The 16867-nt window shown below is 36.4% G+C and overlaps 1 protein-coding gene across 1 annotated transcript in view; it reads right to left on the bottom strand.

The window, feature by feature from the left end:
- Positions 1-16867, bottom strand: part of OTOGL (otogelin like) — a 239565-nt gene that overhangs the window by 103857 nt on the left and 118841 nt on the right. Inside the window, exons 22-26 of the mRNA XM_023219423.1 lie at positions 16383-16457; positions 13854-13906; positions 12091-12253; positions 1281-1388; positions 385-523 (exon numbers count right to left, since the gene is read on the bottom strand). Coding sequence (XP_023075191.1) covers positions 385-523; positions 1281-1388; positions 12091-12253; positions 13854-13906; positions 16383-16457 — 538 coding nt within the window. The remainder of the gene's footprint in view (positions 1-384; positions 524-1280; positions 1389-12090; positions 12254-13853; positions 13907-16382; positions 16458-16867) is intronic.

The raw sequence follows: 16867 nt of genomic DNA, 5'->3' as shown, positions 1-16867 counted from the left end.
AGAAAACCAAATACCATATGTTCTCACTTATAAGAGGGAGCTAAACATTGGGTATATATGGACACAAATAGGGGAACTATAGACATTGGGACCTACTTAAGGGTGGAGGATGGGAGGAGGGTAAGGGTCAAAAAACTATCTATTGGGTACTATGCTACTACCTGCATGATGAAATCCTTTGTACACCAAACCCCAACAACATGTAATTTACCCACATTAACAAACCTTCACGCGTATCCCCAAACCTAAAAGTTGAAAAAAGATATAATTGTTTTATAGGTTTTATAAATAACACATGAATTTGATATATCAGGGAGCAGCATACTTGTTTTTTACATTAAATCTTTACACAAATGCAAATAAAAATGTGTAACTGTGACCTACCTTTATCAAAAAAACCTGGCAATCACTGATATAGTCATATTCTAGTCCATCAAAAGAATAATAATGTCGGTCCCCATATATTGTGCACACTGCTGGGCATGGATAATATGTGCAATTGAACATTCCTCGTCGACAAACGCTATTAAAAAATAACACCAGTTACCTTTCTAAAGAAACTTGACTCTAACTAGTGATTTCAAGTGACAGTAACTTTGGAATGTCTGTATTCAAGAGAACTCATGAGCCAATATCCCTTGCGAATGCTGCCAATTCATTCTGATACCACTTATTATTACATTGACAAATTAGGCATACATTTTTTACTTTGTTTAAATAAATTATCAGACACCAAAACCAAGCCTGGGAATTGTGCATTGGTCACAGAGAAAGTAGATGATAGAATGAAAAACTGAACACAGGTCTGCTGGTAACTGAAAGACCACAGTGGCATCCCCATATTTGAGTACATTTAAATGCATTAGACATGACATTGCTCATGACTTTAGAATTTTTGTCCTTACTTTAGGGAAATTATATTTCAAATTTTATTTTATGGTATTCTTTTGACTTACCTTGAAACTGAAAACCTTCCATTAAATATGTTCTTTTCTTTGTAACATTTAGCACTTTCTTATAAACATGAGATTTTTTCCTATTAAAATTTTAGATTGTTGTATTTTACACTTTTCTTTTGGGCTGAACAAATATGCATAAAAATAATGGTATAGTTCCCTGCAGACAGTAACCGTCCACCAACTCCTGCAAGCCTTTAAATTATTTGCTCAGGCTTGATTTACTTTTTGCTGATGTCAGTGTCATTAAATAAATACAACAAGATGATTGAAATTAACACAATTACTTAGGAAAATATTTGTGAAATAAATGGATCTCCTTACCAGGTGTAACACGGTGTAGCAATCACTTCTCCTGAGAGATACTCCCAATCTTTCCAGATACATGGGCAGCTTTCAGGAACATAACACTTCCCTTTGTGGTCTGCCATTCTTCCAAATGAAGAATAAAATGCTATTTAGTATGAACTACATATTTCAGTTTTAAAATATCAATAATCTTAGCATATTAACACTATCATCTATATTTAGTAGAGCTGTCTAAGGCACTTTATCTAACCTATTGAGGAGTTGAATCCAGTTTTTCTCCCCACTTTTTCCACATAGTACTTTACATATCACAGTACTAAATGTCAGGCAAATGACTAGATGTGATATGTTGACCTTTTTGCTATTCATTGAGTGCTTGAAAAGAAGACAGAATCCTAAATTTATAATAAAGTGAGTCATTCCGAAAAAAAAATTTATGGAGGAAGTGAGAGTCCCATTCTTCAATATCTCCTACTTAAAAGAGTCTGTAGGGCCTACAATTTTTTGATGAAAGAGTAAATTATTAAATGGCTAACATTTTTGTTACAAGATGTAGAGAGTAAACAAAAGCTTCTTTCTGAATGCTGAAAGTTGAAATCAGGAGAGTTTAACTTAGGTGTGTGTGGAACTAAACAACATTATATTAAGTGTTTCACATTGTTTATTTAATGTGATAATTTTTGAATATTGGTTTTCTTTCAAGTATTTTTTTCTTGAAGATTATCCCCTGAAATAGTGTATAAAAATGTCTATGACTATAAAAGTTAAACATACACAAATGTTATATTTTAATATACAATTTAAATATAAATACATAATTAAGTATAAAATTTTAATATAAAAATTGAACAAATCTCAGAGAAGAATTTTGGTATGTTATCTAAATATTTGGTATGAAGATTAAATATATATTACATATAACATCAAATCCTTTAATATAAATATATATTTCAATATTTTTACAATTTTCTCTAAAAGTTTTAGTAACTTAAAATAAGGATAAATAGTATAACAATAATTGTTAGTAATACATTATAAATATAATAAATATATAAAATAACAATAAAGAAAAATAACATTAAATTTGAAAAGTAGTTGTCATTATTTAAATAATTTGTTATTATGAATTAATCTATAATGTATTATTTAAATAATGACAAATAATAAATAAATAAAATTAAAAGCTCCTAAAATAGATAAGGTATAAAACTTTTTTTACATTTTGCTTTAAAATATAAAAATTCAAGATTATAAAAATTAACATGGAATTCAGGAACCCTGAATTCTTGCCTATTCTCTAAAATAGAAATAATTTCTCATGTTGTTTTAGCTCTCTGCTTTCTCTCTCATGGCTCTTTGTACACAGCACTGTAATTCCTTATTCAGTATATATGCTGTCCACTAGACTTTCAGCTTCACTTGAGAGGACCATAAATATCTTGTTAATGTTCATGTCACATAAAATGTAGCACATAGAAGACAATTGAAGAAACTTATGTATATAAATGATGGATTATCTCATTTCGATTTTTTTCTTTCAGATCAACAATGCCCTCGGTTCTACAATCTCTCATCCTGGCCCTCCCAAACTTCTAGCCATGCATCCTGAGCTTTGAATTTTTCTTCTGCCTGGAAAATTCTTCTCCCATGTTCCGTCTGGCAAACTTATCACTTAAGACTCAATTCAATGCAATCTTTTATGTCCCCAGCTCCTTCACATACTCCCTATACTTAGCAATTTTATGAACCTTTATTGGAGGATTTATCACAATGAACTGTTAAGTACTTCATTAAATATCTTATAGTGATAATAAGAACAATAACAAAACTAATATTTTTTACTGCTTACTATGGCAAAGTACTATTCTAACCATTTTAACTATGCCACTAACTGATCTTATCCTAGTGACAATCCCCTAAGGTAGATTCTATCATTATCTAATAAATGTATTTTAGTACCCCCCATTCCTAAGGCTTAACACAATGCCTCAAACATTAGACACTTCACAAAATTTAATTGTTCAGTTGTTTCAGTGAGGGAAACCTCACCAAAATGAACCACAATTCTTATATCACCAGCCAAAGTCATGGTTTTAACTGGCTTTGCTAATTAATGACTGATGAGTTTTTCATAACTACTCAAGACTGGAAGAAGGAAAAGGAAAACTTTAAATCACTATAAATTATAGGTGTGTTTCAGAGAGATTGTTAATTTGGTTCTAGACCACAGCAATAAAGTTAATATCACAATAAAGCAAGTCACACAGATTTTTTGGTTTCCTAGTACATATAAAATTTATATTTACATTATAGTCTATTAAATGCATAATAGCACTATATCTAAAAAATACACATACCTTAATTTAAAAATACTTTATTGCAAAAAAAAACAAAAGTTAATGATCATCTGAGCCTTCAAGGAGCCATAATCTTTTTGCTGGAGGAGGATTTTCTTCAGTGTTGATGGCTGCTGACTAATCAGAGTGGTGGTTGCTGAAGGCTGGGATATCTGTGGCAACCTCTTGAAATAAGACACAAGGCCGGGCGCGGTGGCTCAAGCCTGTAATCCCAGCACTTTATGAGGCCGAGACGGGCGGATCACGCGGTCAGGAGATCAAGACCATCCTGGCTAATACGGTGAAACCCCGTCTCTACCAAAAAATACAAAAATCTAGCCAGGCGAGGTGGCGGGCGCCTGTAGTCCCAGCTACTCAGGAGGCTGAGGCAGGAGAATGGTGTAAACCCGGGAGGTGGAGCTTGCAGTGAGCTGAGATCCAGCCACTGCACTCCAGCCTGGACGACAGAGCGAGACTCCGTTTCAAAAAAAAAGAAATAAGACACAGTGAAGTTTGCCACATTGATTGACTCTCCCTTTCACAAAAGATTTCTCTGTAGCATGCAATGCATTTGCTAGTGTTTTACCTAAAAATTTCTTTCAAAATTGGAGTCAGTCCTCTTAAACCCTACCACTGCGTTATCAACAAAGTTTATGCAATATTCTAAATGATTTATTATCATTCCAACAATGTTCACAGCACCTTCACCAAGTATGGATCACATGTCAAGAAAGCACTTTTTCAATTGTGATGTTAGGGTGTCAATTTTAGATCTTTACTGCTTTCTCTTGAGGGCATTTAGTGCTAAAAATTTCCCTCTACATACTGCTTTAAATGTGTCCCAGAGATTCTGGTATGTTGTGTCTTTGTTCTCAATGGTTTCAAATAACATCTTTATTTCTGCCTTCATTTCGTTATGTACCTAGTAGTCATTCAGGAGCAGGTTGTTCAGTTTCCATATAGTTGAGTGGTTTTGAGTGAGTTTCTTAATCCTGAGTTCCAGTTTGATTGCACTGTGGCCTGAGAGACAGTTTGCTATAATTTCTGTTCTTTTACATTTGATGAGGAGTGCTTTACTTCCAACTATGTGGTCAATTCTGGAATAAATGCGACGTGGTGCTGAGAAGAATGTATACTCTGTTGATTTGGGGTGGAGAGTTCTGTAAATCTCTATTAGGTCCGCTTGGTGCAGAGGTGAATTCAATTCCCAGATATCCTTTTTAACTTTCTGTCTCATTGATCTGTCTAATGTTGACAGTGAGATGTTAAAGTTTCCAATTATTATTGTATGGGAGTATAAGTCTCTTTGTAGGTCTTTAAGGACTTGTTTTATGAATCTGGATGCTCCTGTATTGGGTCCATATATATTTAGGATAGTTAGCTCTTCTTGTTGAATTGATCCCTTTACCATTATTTAATAGCCTTATTTGTCTCTTTTGATCTTTGTTGGTTTAAAGTCTGTTTTATCAGAGACAAGGATTGCAACTCCTGCCTTTTTTTGTTTTCCATTTGCTTGGTAGATCTTCCTCTATCCCTTTAATTTGAGCCTATGTGTGTCTCTGCATGTGAGATGTGTCTCCTGAATACAGCACACTGATGGGTCTTGACTCTTTATCCAATTTGCCACTCTGTGTCTTTTAATTGGGGCATTTAGCCTATTTACATTTAAGGTTAATATTGTTATGTGTGAATGTGATCCTGTCATTATGATGTTAGCTGGCTATTTTGTTCGTTAGTTACAATTGAAAGAATTAGAGAAGCAAGAGCAAACACATTCAAAAGTTAGAAGACAAGAAATAACTAAGATCAGAACCAGAACTGACGGAGATAGAGACACAAAAAACCCTCCAAAAAATCAATTAATCCAGGAGCTGGTTTTTTGAAAAGATCAACAAAATTGATAGACCACTAGCAAGACTAATATAGAAGAAAAGAGAGAAGAATCAAATAGACGCAATAAAAAATGATAAAGGGGATATCACCACTGACCCCACAGAAATACAAACTACCATCAGAGAATACTATAAACACCTCTACGCAAATAAACTAGAAAATCTAGAAGAAATGGATAAATTCCTGGACACATACACCCTCCCAAGACTAAACCACAAAGAAGTTGAATCCCTGAATAGGTCAATAACAGGCAATAATTGAGGCAATAATTAATAGCCTAGCAACCAAAAAAAGTCCAGGACCAGACGGATTCACAGTCGAATTCTACCAGAGGTACAAGGAGGAGCTGGTACCATTCCTTCTGAAACTATTCCAATCAGTAGAAAAAGAGGGAATCCTCCCTAACTCATTTTATGAGGCCAGCTTCATCCTGATACCAAAGCCTGGCAGATACACAACAATAAAAGACAATTTTAGACCAATATCCCCAATGCATATTGATTCAAAAATCCTCAATAAAATACTGGCAAACCAAATACAGCGGCACATCAAAACGTTTAACCACCATGATCGAGTGGGCTTCATCCCTGGGATGCAAGGCTGGTTCAACATATGCAAATCAATAAATGTAATTCATCATATAAACAGAACCAAAGACAAAAACCACATGATTATCTCAATAGATGCAGAAAAGGCCTTTGACAAAATTCAACAGCCCTTCATGCTAAAAATTCTCAAAAACTTAGGTATTGATGGGACATATCTCAAAATAATAAATGCTATTTATGACAAACCCACAGCCAATATCATACTTAATGGGCAAAAACTGGAAGCATTCCCTTTGAAAACTGGCACAAGACAGGGATGCCATCTCTTACCACTCCTATTCAACATAGTGTTGGAAGTTCTGGCCAGGGCAATCAGGCAGGAGAAAGAAATAAAGGGTATTCAATTAGGAAAAGAGGAAGTCAAATTGTCCCTGTTTGCAGATGACATGATTGTATATTTAGAAAACCCCATCGTCTCAGCCCAAAACCTTCTTAAGCTGATAAGCAACTTCAGCAAAGTCTCAGGATACAAAATTAATGTGCAAAAATCACAAGCATTCTTATATGCCAATAACAGACACACAGAAAGCCAAATCATGAGTGAACTCCCATTCACAATTGATTCAAAGAGAATAAAATACCTAGGAATCCAACTTACAAGGGATGTGAAGGACCTCTTCAAGGAGGATTACAAACCACTGCTCAACAAAATAAAAGAGGACACAAACACATGGAAGAACATTCCATGCTCATGGATAGGAAGAATCAATATTGTGAAAATGGCCATACTGCCCAAGGTAATTTATAGATTCAATGCCATCCCTATCAAGTTACCAATGACTTTCTTCACAGAACTGGAAAAATCTACTTTAAAGTTCATATGGAACCAAAAAAGAGCCCGCATTGCCAAGACAATCCTAAGCCAAAAGAACAAAGCTGAAGGCATCATGCTACCTGACTTATATACATATATACTATATTACAAGGCTACAGTAACCAAAACAGCATGGTATTGGTACCAAAACAGAGATATAGATGAATGGAACAGAACAGAGCCCTTAGAAATAATGCCACACATCTACAACCATCTGATCTTTGACAAACCTGACAAAAACAAGAAATGGGGAAAGGATTCCCTATTTAATAAATGGTGCTGGGCAAATTGGCTAGCCATATGTAGAAAGCTGAAACTGGATCTCTTCCTTACACCTTATACAAAAATTAATTAAAGATGGATTAAAGACTTAAATGTTAGACCTAAAAACCATAAAAACCCTAGGAAAAAATCTAGGCAATACCATTCAGGACATAGGCATGGGCAAGGACTTCATGTCTAAAACACCAAAAGCAGTGGCAACAAAAGCCAAAATTGACAAATGGGATCTAATTAAACTGAAGAGCTTCTGCACAGCAAAATAAACTACCATCAGAGTGAACAAGCAACCTACAGAATGGGAGAACATTTTTGCAATCTACTCATCTGACAAAGGGCTAATATCCAGAATCTACAAAGAAGTCAAACAAATTTACAAGAAAAAAAAAAAAACAATCCCATCAAAAATGGGCAAAGGATATGAAAAGACACTTCTCAAAAGAAGACATTTATGCTGCCAACAGACACATGAAAAAATGCACATCATCACTGGCCATCAAAGAAATGCAAATCAAAAACACAATGAGACACCATCTCACACCAGTTAGAACAGTGATCATTAAAAAGTCAGGAAACAGCAGGTGCTGGAGAGGATGTGGAGAGATAGGAACACTTTTACACTGTTGGTGGGACTGTAAACTGGTTCAACCATTGTGGAAGACAGTGTGGCAATTCCTCAAGGATCTAGAACTAGAAATACCATTTGACCCAACCATCCCATTACTGGGTATATACCCAAAGGATTATAAATCATGCTGCTATAAAGACACATGCACACGTAGGTTTATTGCAGCACTATTCACAATAGCAAAGACTTGGAACCAACCCAGATGCCCATCAATGATAGACTGGACAAATAAAATGTGGCACATTATACACCAGGGAATGCTATGCAGCCATAAAAAAGAATGAGTTCATGTCCTTTGTAGGGATGTGGATGCAGCTGGAAACCATAATTCTCAGCAAACTATTGCAGGGACAAAAAAAACAAACACTGCATGTTCTCACTCATAGGTGGGAACTGAACAATGAGAACACTTGGACACAGGAAGGGGAACATCACACACCAGGGCCTGTCATGGGGTCAGGGGAGGCAGGAGGTTTAGCATTAGGAGATACACCTAGTGCAAATTACAAGTTAACGGGTGCAGCACACCAACATGGCACATATATAAATATGTAACAAACCTGCACGCTGTGCACATGTACCCTAGGACTTATAATAATAAAAAAAAAAGAAACCACTTTTTTTGCTCATCCATAAGAAGCAACTCGTCATCCATTCAAGTTTTATCATGAGATTGAAGCAAATCAGTCATATCTTCAGGCTTCACTTCTAATTCTAGTTCTCTTGCTATTTCCTTTGCACCAGTAGTTACTTCCTCCACTGATGTCTTAAAACCCTCAAAGTCATCCATGAGGGTTGGAATAAACTTTTTTCAAACTCCTGTTCATGTTGATATTTTGACCTCTGCCCATGAATCACTAATGTTCTTAATGGTATTTAAAATAGCAAATACTCTCTAAAATATTTTCAATTTTCTTTTCCCAGATCCATCAGAGAAATCACTATCTATGGCAGGTATAACCCCGTGAAATGTATTTCCTAAATAATAAGACTTTAAATTTGAAATTACTACTTAATCAATGACTGCAGAATCAATGTGTTAGCAAGCCTGAAAACAACATTAATATATCATTCTGTATCTCCACTGGAGCTCCCAGGTACCAGGTGAACTGACAGTAAGCAGTAATATTTTAAAAGTAATCTTTTCTCTAGGCATCAGGTCTCAACAGTGGGTTCAAAATATTCAGCAAACCATGCTGTAAATAGACGTGCTACCATCCAGGCTTTGTTTTTCCATTTACGGAGCACAGGTAGAGTAGACTTAGCGTAATTCTTAAGGGCCCTAGGATTTTTTGAATGGTAAATGAGCATTTGCTTCAACTTAAAGTCACCAGCTGCTTTAGCCCCTAACAAGAGAGTCAGCCTGTCCGTGGAAGCTTTGAAGCCAAGCATTGCCTTCTCTCTAGCTATGAAAGTCCTAGATGATACTTTACTCCTATATAAATCTGTTTCATCTACATTGAAAATCTATTGTTTAGTGTAGTCACCTTCATCACTTATCTTAGTTACATCTTCTGGATAACTTGCTGCAGCTTCTCCATCAGCACTTGCACTTCTATGTTATGGAGATAGTTTCTTTTCTTAAACTCCATGAGCCAACCTCTGCTGACTTCAAACTTTTCTTCTACAGCTTTATCATCTCTCTCAACCATAAGAGAATTGAAAAGAGTTAAAGATTTGTTCTGGATTAAGCCTTTGCAGAAGGGAATGTTGCAGCTGATTTGATCTATCCAGACTACTAAAACTTTCTTCACATCAGCTAGCTGCTTTGCTTTCTTACCATGTGTGGGTTCGCTGGAGTAGCAGCACTTTTCATTTCTTTTGCGAACTTTTCCTTTGCATTCACAATTTGGCTGTTGCAAAAGAACTAGCTTGTAGCCTATCTCAGCTTTCAGTATGCCTTCCTCAACAAATCTAATCATTTCTAGCTTTTGATTTAAGGTGACAGATGTGTGACTCTTCCTTTCCCTTGAACTTTTGGTGACTATTGTAGAGTTATTAATCAGCCTACTTTCAGTATTGTGTCTCAGGGAATAGAGAGACGTGAGAAGAGGGAAAGAGATGGTGGAATGGCCTCTACATGGAGCAATCGAAACACACATAACATTCATCAATTAATTTTTCCATCTTATATGGGCACCTTTTGTGGCACCCTGAAATAATTACATGATAATCAAAGTTCACTGTTTACGAATTACCATAACAGATATAATGATAATGAAAATGTTCTGAAATACTGCAAAAATTACCAAAATGTGACACAGAGACACCAAGTAAGCACATGCTATTGGAAAATGGCACCAACAGACTTGCTTGAAGCAGGATAGCCACAAACCTTCAATTTGTAAAAAAAATGCAATACCTGTGAAGTGCAATAAAGCAAAACACAATGAAACAAGATATGTCTGTATCTGCTTTAAGCAGGTTTGGGCAGTGGGATAGGAAAACATTTCCTGAGCACTTACTATATAACTGGTGTGCAGCATATACTCAGTCATCCAAGAAGTAAATATATTGTTATACCCATTTTAAAAAGAGAAACTTGAGATTTCAAGTGTTTAAGTAACTTGCTGTAAGGTACTTCAGCTTATAAGGAGGGCCAGCATAGAAGCCATTTCTATCTGACTTTTCCTCTATACTACTTTCCATTTCTGCAATCCACAGTGATTTCTCAATTAGGGTTATGTGGTCCTTTTATAGTCACTAAACTGCTGGCACTGTTAGGAGCCACATGAAATAAGTCACACTGGACTGTTGTGCCAAAATGAGCCAGACAAGGTCACACAGAAGACACAGCAAATCACATTAACATAAACAACGTTGTAAGAGAAAGCTATCTTAACGAAATATTTCCAAATCTATCAGAGGCCTCTAAGTCAATTCTAACCACATTTATTTCAATACAATCAGAGAAGGTAGGAGGAAATCTCCTTAACATTTTATAATGAGATTTAGCCAGTAAATAAATCATTGTCCAACTAAACGTCAAAGGTGACAGAAACACATTTTAAAAGATAATAGCTTAAGCACAGCATATAAAATAAAATTAGGATATGGCTTTAATTAGTCATGCATTCCTAAGAGGCACAATCAAATCAAATAAATCAAGCAATGTTGTGGGTTTTAATTATTCTACCATAATAAAGGTTTTATTTCCCTTCTCCTTTTTACTAAAATGTCTTCCTTGCTTATCTGCTCTTTGGCCTAATTTCTACCTGTCTTTATTTTCCCAGCCATGGGCACTTGTTCTTTTGTGACCTTCTTTTCTGTGCCTGCTATGTCCTTTCTTTCTAAAAAGATTAATGCCAGTCCCAAGTTACTTGGCTCCTCAAACTCTTCCAGATGGGGGCCATTTAGACAAATGCAATTCTCCTGGGAAACAAACCACAAGACCTTGCTCTTCTTTGCTCCTGGTTTATGTGAGCTGATCCCAGGAATCCCTTTGTGTGAACATGTTCATTGAGGAAGAATGGGTGACCTGTTTGCCTTAGACGGCACTCCCTCTGCACGGCCTCTATTTCATTACCAGAAGAGGGAGGGCCAGGGAGGCCAGATTATATGTGTCCCTGTGAGGAAGCCAATAGCTACCAGATTCTGTGTTTGTCTTTCACGCATACTAGGCATTTCTGCAATGGAAGAATATTTATGAAGATAAGAGTAAGATATGCTGAAAAAATAGTGGCTCATATTTATTAAACACACATACACACACACACACACAGACACATCCACATATCACAATGCCTAATCGAGGCTTAAAAGGAACTTGCAGAAAAATCACTCCACCAACAGTGTCAGAGCTGGCATTTGAGCAGTGGGTGTCTGAAGCCAGAGCTCCCACTGTTACCCACTGCCCTTTGTAGCCTCAATGCACTATTTTCTTTAAGATAAAAACAGTTGGCATCGCTATTACAACTTCACATCAACATCAGTAACTGCACAACAGCATATTTACAAATGCACTTGAAGAGTGTTTTGAATGAAGAGTGATTAATTGTGTCACTTTCTCAAAATTGCAGTTTCATCAGGGGAGAAACTCCAGCTTCATCCAAAAATGAGTTTTCTCCTCAATTCAGTGTATTCCATTAATAATATTTCACAATATTACATGAGCCAAGCAAAATAATTACAATAGTCTTCTAGCTACCAACCCAGTTAAGCACTAGTCAGAACAACAATTCTGGCTATTTCTGTAAAGAATGTTTTCAGGAGATCTTGTGCTTTCAGGCCAATCCTGAATGTTCTGTATTATGAAGAAGAGGCTTACCCTGGAGCACAAACACAGCCACTTATACAGGGTGAGGACGGGGCGCAGGTGAAGTTCATGGCTAGGTTTGCACATGTGGTCTCACAATTAACACCACCAGCTGGTAATTCAGGGTCAGGAAACCTGCAGTCGAAATACTCTTTTCCTTCTGGGCAGATGTGAACTTCAGATGTAAGCACAGACAAAATGTCCTTAACTTGTATCTGCTCCATAGACAAATAATCATATTGGCATGCACTCATCATCAAAACAAAATTCACCATACAATATTTTACCAATTATTAATAGATGATGTTCTTACTCCGTGATTTTTAAGGAGCTTGAAAATATCCCCTAGCCAGATTTCCTTTAGTCACAAAATAGGTTTATTCTAAGCCTATTTTGAGTTTGAGAATGTTAGCTGCCTTCCACAAGATGGTAACTAACTAGAACATAATTTTTGAAGTCAAAAAACAGGATATTTTTATTAATTCATACACATATTATCAATTTTTCAGCATGTGTTATCAATTTTTAAGCATAACATAAAAGCATTACGGCTTTTACAAAGCTACAATGAACACATGATTATTCTAAATCTCGCTTCACCTCGAGTCATTGTTTGTATCAGTTCTCACTCTACCACAGAAGTGCAGAAGTAGACATAATTATAGTCAGGACAGAGGCTCCATATTCTTCCAGAAAGCTTTTGGACTCTTAGAGATCAAATAAATTTCCTCAAGTGGGGCCAGAGGGATCAAATCCTGTGGGTTCCTCTGTGAGAAGGCTAGCCACCTGGGCTTCCCTTCATTGACCCGGAGTCACTCTGAATCAAATGGGGCAGTCAGGATGGCCCTGTAGCTACTGAATGTGTGTGGTCCATAAACATGTCTTGTAAAGAAGCCCTAGGCTTGTCTGAATCCTTGTAAAGTAAATTCAGGGCATGTAATTCAAAGCTCTCTAATAATAATATATACCAGGCCATTCAAGTACATAACAAAGCAATAATAGCTCACAATTACTTTTATCAGCCTACACTCTTCCTGCCCATTAAAATCTATGAAAGCAAGTGTTGTTTTATTATGTGCCTAGAATTTGCCCACAGTAACTGAGAATTTGAGGCTCTTTATATGATGAAAATAAATAATACATCTGGTCCTAATATATAAGACCTTAGGAAAGATATTTAAAATGACATTCTGAAGGGATGACAGTGAATGTCATTTTACATGCCATGTTAAATTTATTGCTACTAGTCCCAGAGCCTTGCTACTCATAATGCAGTCCAGGAACCAGAAGTATTAATATTATCTTGGTCACTGATAGAAATGTAGAATCTCAGGTATCACCCCTGATCTAATGAATCAGAATCTACATTTTAACAAGATCCCCACATGTGCACACTAAAATCTGAGAAGTGATGGTCTAGTATAGAGTTTCCCAATTTCTGTCCCACAAATCGGTAACTATAGTTGCCTAGATACATATCCCTAAAGTCCTTGGGATGCCTGAGGTGGTCCTGCAGTAGGCAACATTTCTAGGCAGCATCCCTGGGTTGATCTGCTCTGCCCCTGAGCTGACTCATATGTTCAACCCAGAGCGCCATAAAATTATAATTTTCAATGTAGAAAAAGTTGGGAAGCACTGGAACACCATGTTGAAGAACATTCCCAAGGCTATAGCCATGCACATTGGGAAGGAGAGGTGATTGATAACTTCTGCCAGGAGTGGAGGCGGTATCAGAGCTGTATCCTCCTTCAGGAAAACGTCTTTTAGCATCTTACCAGCAGAGGGCGTTGCTAATTCATCACATTTCACAGTCCCATTTGAACACTGGCTAGAAGTAAATAAATAGTTAATTTATGGAACCAAATCTGTTTTGTTTTGCTTTTTTCCTGAATTTCAACAACAATCTAATGTACAAGAACTGATTGAGTACATTATACAAATGCAATTTTTCTCACAGAATTTTTTACAAGCTATTGGGTTAGGTCCGATTTCAGGAATGTGCTATTTCAACACAACACTTTTTATCAAACACCTGTAAGTGTGGAGCATTGAGACAGGCATGGGAGATACGAACACCAAAATTCATAGTCCTTAACATAATTTGTCTTGTAGGAGGGGAAGACACACAAATAAATAATGTATGCAGTGTGACACATGCAACATAGAAATATGTTGAGATAGAAGTAAAACAAAGAAAAAATGTTTTTAAAGTCGGTTGGCAACCAACATCAGGGAATCAAAGGAAGTAAAGTCTGAACAGTTTTGAAGAGTGGATGGATGTTATGGCACACCTAAGGTAGGAAGGTTATAACACTCAGTGGAAACACATAAACCATGAAGAAGTAAAGCCACATTCTACATAGCAAAGTGCAATGCAGGAAGGGACAGGCTGTGAGAATGCCAAAAGAGGCAGAGGCTAGCTCCTAGAAGATGCTAAGATTTTACCATGAGGTGAGCCATTGAAGACCTTAAGCAGAAAAGTGATAATGGTTGCTTTGAATCATTTTAGCAGCAGCATTGAAGATAGGGTGGAGTCATAGCTTCCTTACAATTTACATTCTAAAGTCAGGGTAAAAGCCAAGAGCCGCATATAGGAAAAATTAACCTTGAAAATCCCTGAAGAAGATAACATGATAGAAAACAACACATCAGTTCTCAATAACTCCAATGCAGTTTTTCTTTCAGCTTTGGACCAGATCATATGTTCTATATTTAAGCCCAGATGAAGAAGCTGACGCACATATACAGTCCACATCACATGAAAAATATGCTATGCATAGTTGAACACTAGAATGACATTCAGAGGTGTGATTCACCACTGAGTGAGTCACCTCTGATTGAATTTGCTCACACTTTGGCACAGAGGAACTGAGACAGACAGGTCTCAGATCACACACCCAGGTCTTCCATATCATACTTACTCTAGGACAAAGGCTTTTAAAAAGGAATGGCTAACAAAGTCACTATATTAAGTGAATTTTGATTTTTGTTTCATTGAGGAGAGATGGTTACTTTGTTTTTGCTAAGTTTACATACATTAATTATGTTAAATCCAAAAAGACATGACACCTCGGCAGAATGAAAGAGGGGAAAAACTAGAGGCAAGAACACCAGAGAGGAAGGTCCAGGGAAGAGAGAGTGAGACACACTGATTGCTAAAGCAGTGATGATGGAAAGGAAGAAATGGCTTTTGACTACGCGTAGAAAGTAAAATCAAGTAAAATCTCAAGTTGCTGAGTATTTACTGATTAGCTGTTTTGAGCAGGAGGAAAGAGTCGAAAATGATTCCCAGAGCTCTGCCTTGGAAAACTGTGAATAGCAGTACTGCCTACCACAGAAAGATCCAAAAGCTAGTTGCCAATGGGTCTTGATGTGGAGAGGAAAAGAGGTGGAGATAAAGATAAAGGTAAATTGAACATAATCAATATTCTGTTGTGAATACAAAAATCAGCTGCAGAGCAATCAGGCAGGAGACAAGCACTGCAGAGCCAGGCTGCCCGGGACTAACTCCCAGCTTTAGTGTCAGGGTCCTTAGCCACCTGTATCCCATTTTCCTCACCTGTAAATCAGGATAAAGCAACATTGCCTATCTCTTAGGGTTATGGTGATGAGTAAGTATTTTAATAATAAATATTACACATTTAGAATGGTGCCAGCACAAAAGAAGGTACACAGTAATGGTTAGATATTATTATTATTGTTATTATCTACTGTCTATTATTACCTGTAGGCACCAATGGGGCAACTAAAAAGGGGAGGTTAGGAATTATATGTAAGTATGGACTGCTGCATGGATATGCCTAGATTTTCAACAGAAAAGTTATAACCAGAATGAGTGTTATCCTATGATTAAGTGTTATCTTTAGTATTGATGGGCCTGGGGAAGAGGCACACTTACTACTGTGCAGGACATTTTTCAAATCTTTTCCAAAATTGCTTTTTTTGAGCCATTTCAGTAATACTGTAGTATTTAAACATGTACTTCACCCCTAACTTCTATCTAATAACCAAAAATGATCAAAGGACTTTCATTTCACTGTGAGATACTTAAATTCATAACTCCTTTCTTCAGTTATGAGTACAAAACTTGGTTATTTCACTTTGAAATGTCCCATATGCATGTATTATGTATATCTGTGTTTGTACATATACATACAATCATATGATCATAAAATAGTTAAAGATTACATTGTTACCTTTATTTTTTAATTATAGAAGTCTTATTTCAACTTACAGTTTGGGTTAAGAAATTATATTAGCACATACATCATTTGTCAAACACAATCCCCATCATCAAAACCTACCATAAGCCCAAGGGTGTGGGGATGAGCTCTCCAGGTTGATAAACACTGCCTCTATAATGACACCGGCAGTGGAATCTGTAAGAAAAAAAAGTAAATTAAATAGGATATAATTTTTTTCAAAAACCACTAAAATTCAAGCCGACCCTGTGCTCTCCATTGGTCACTGTAAGGTACACTCTAAGGTCTGCATTATTCTACAAGACTGCATGCAATCCTATCACACAAATAGCGGAAGATGCTTACATATGAAGTTTTGTGTGGCTCCAGATTTTGTTTTCTAAAATACAACTCACAAACTGTGTTGCTTTAGTCACAAGAAAAATCACTGAATGCAATTCAGAGAAACATAACTGATATATCATTTAACACTATGTATAAGACAAAAGGCTTTACTTCATGTGTAAATTGAGAAATCTCTGAGTGCTGAGATATTAAAGTCCTGCTACTAAAGTTTGCCATGGGACAGTGAAACAAACACAAACCTT

Source organism: Piliocolobus tephrosceles, chromosome 10 (genome assembly GCF_002776525.5).
Source record: "Piliocolobus tephrosceles isolate RC106 chromosome 10, ASM277652v3, whole genome shotgun sequence".
Classification (NCBI taxonomy): Eukaryota; Metazoa; Chordata; class Mammalia; order Primates; family Cercopithecidae; genus Piliocolobus; species Piliocolobus tephrosceles.
The sequence above is the reverse complement of the archived record's forward strand: the minus strand, read 5'-3'. Positions and strand labels throughout refer to the sequence as shown.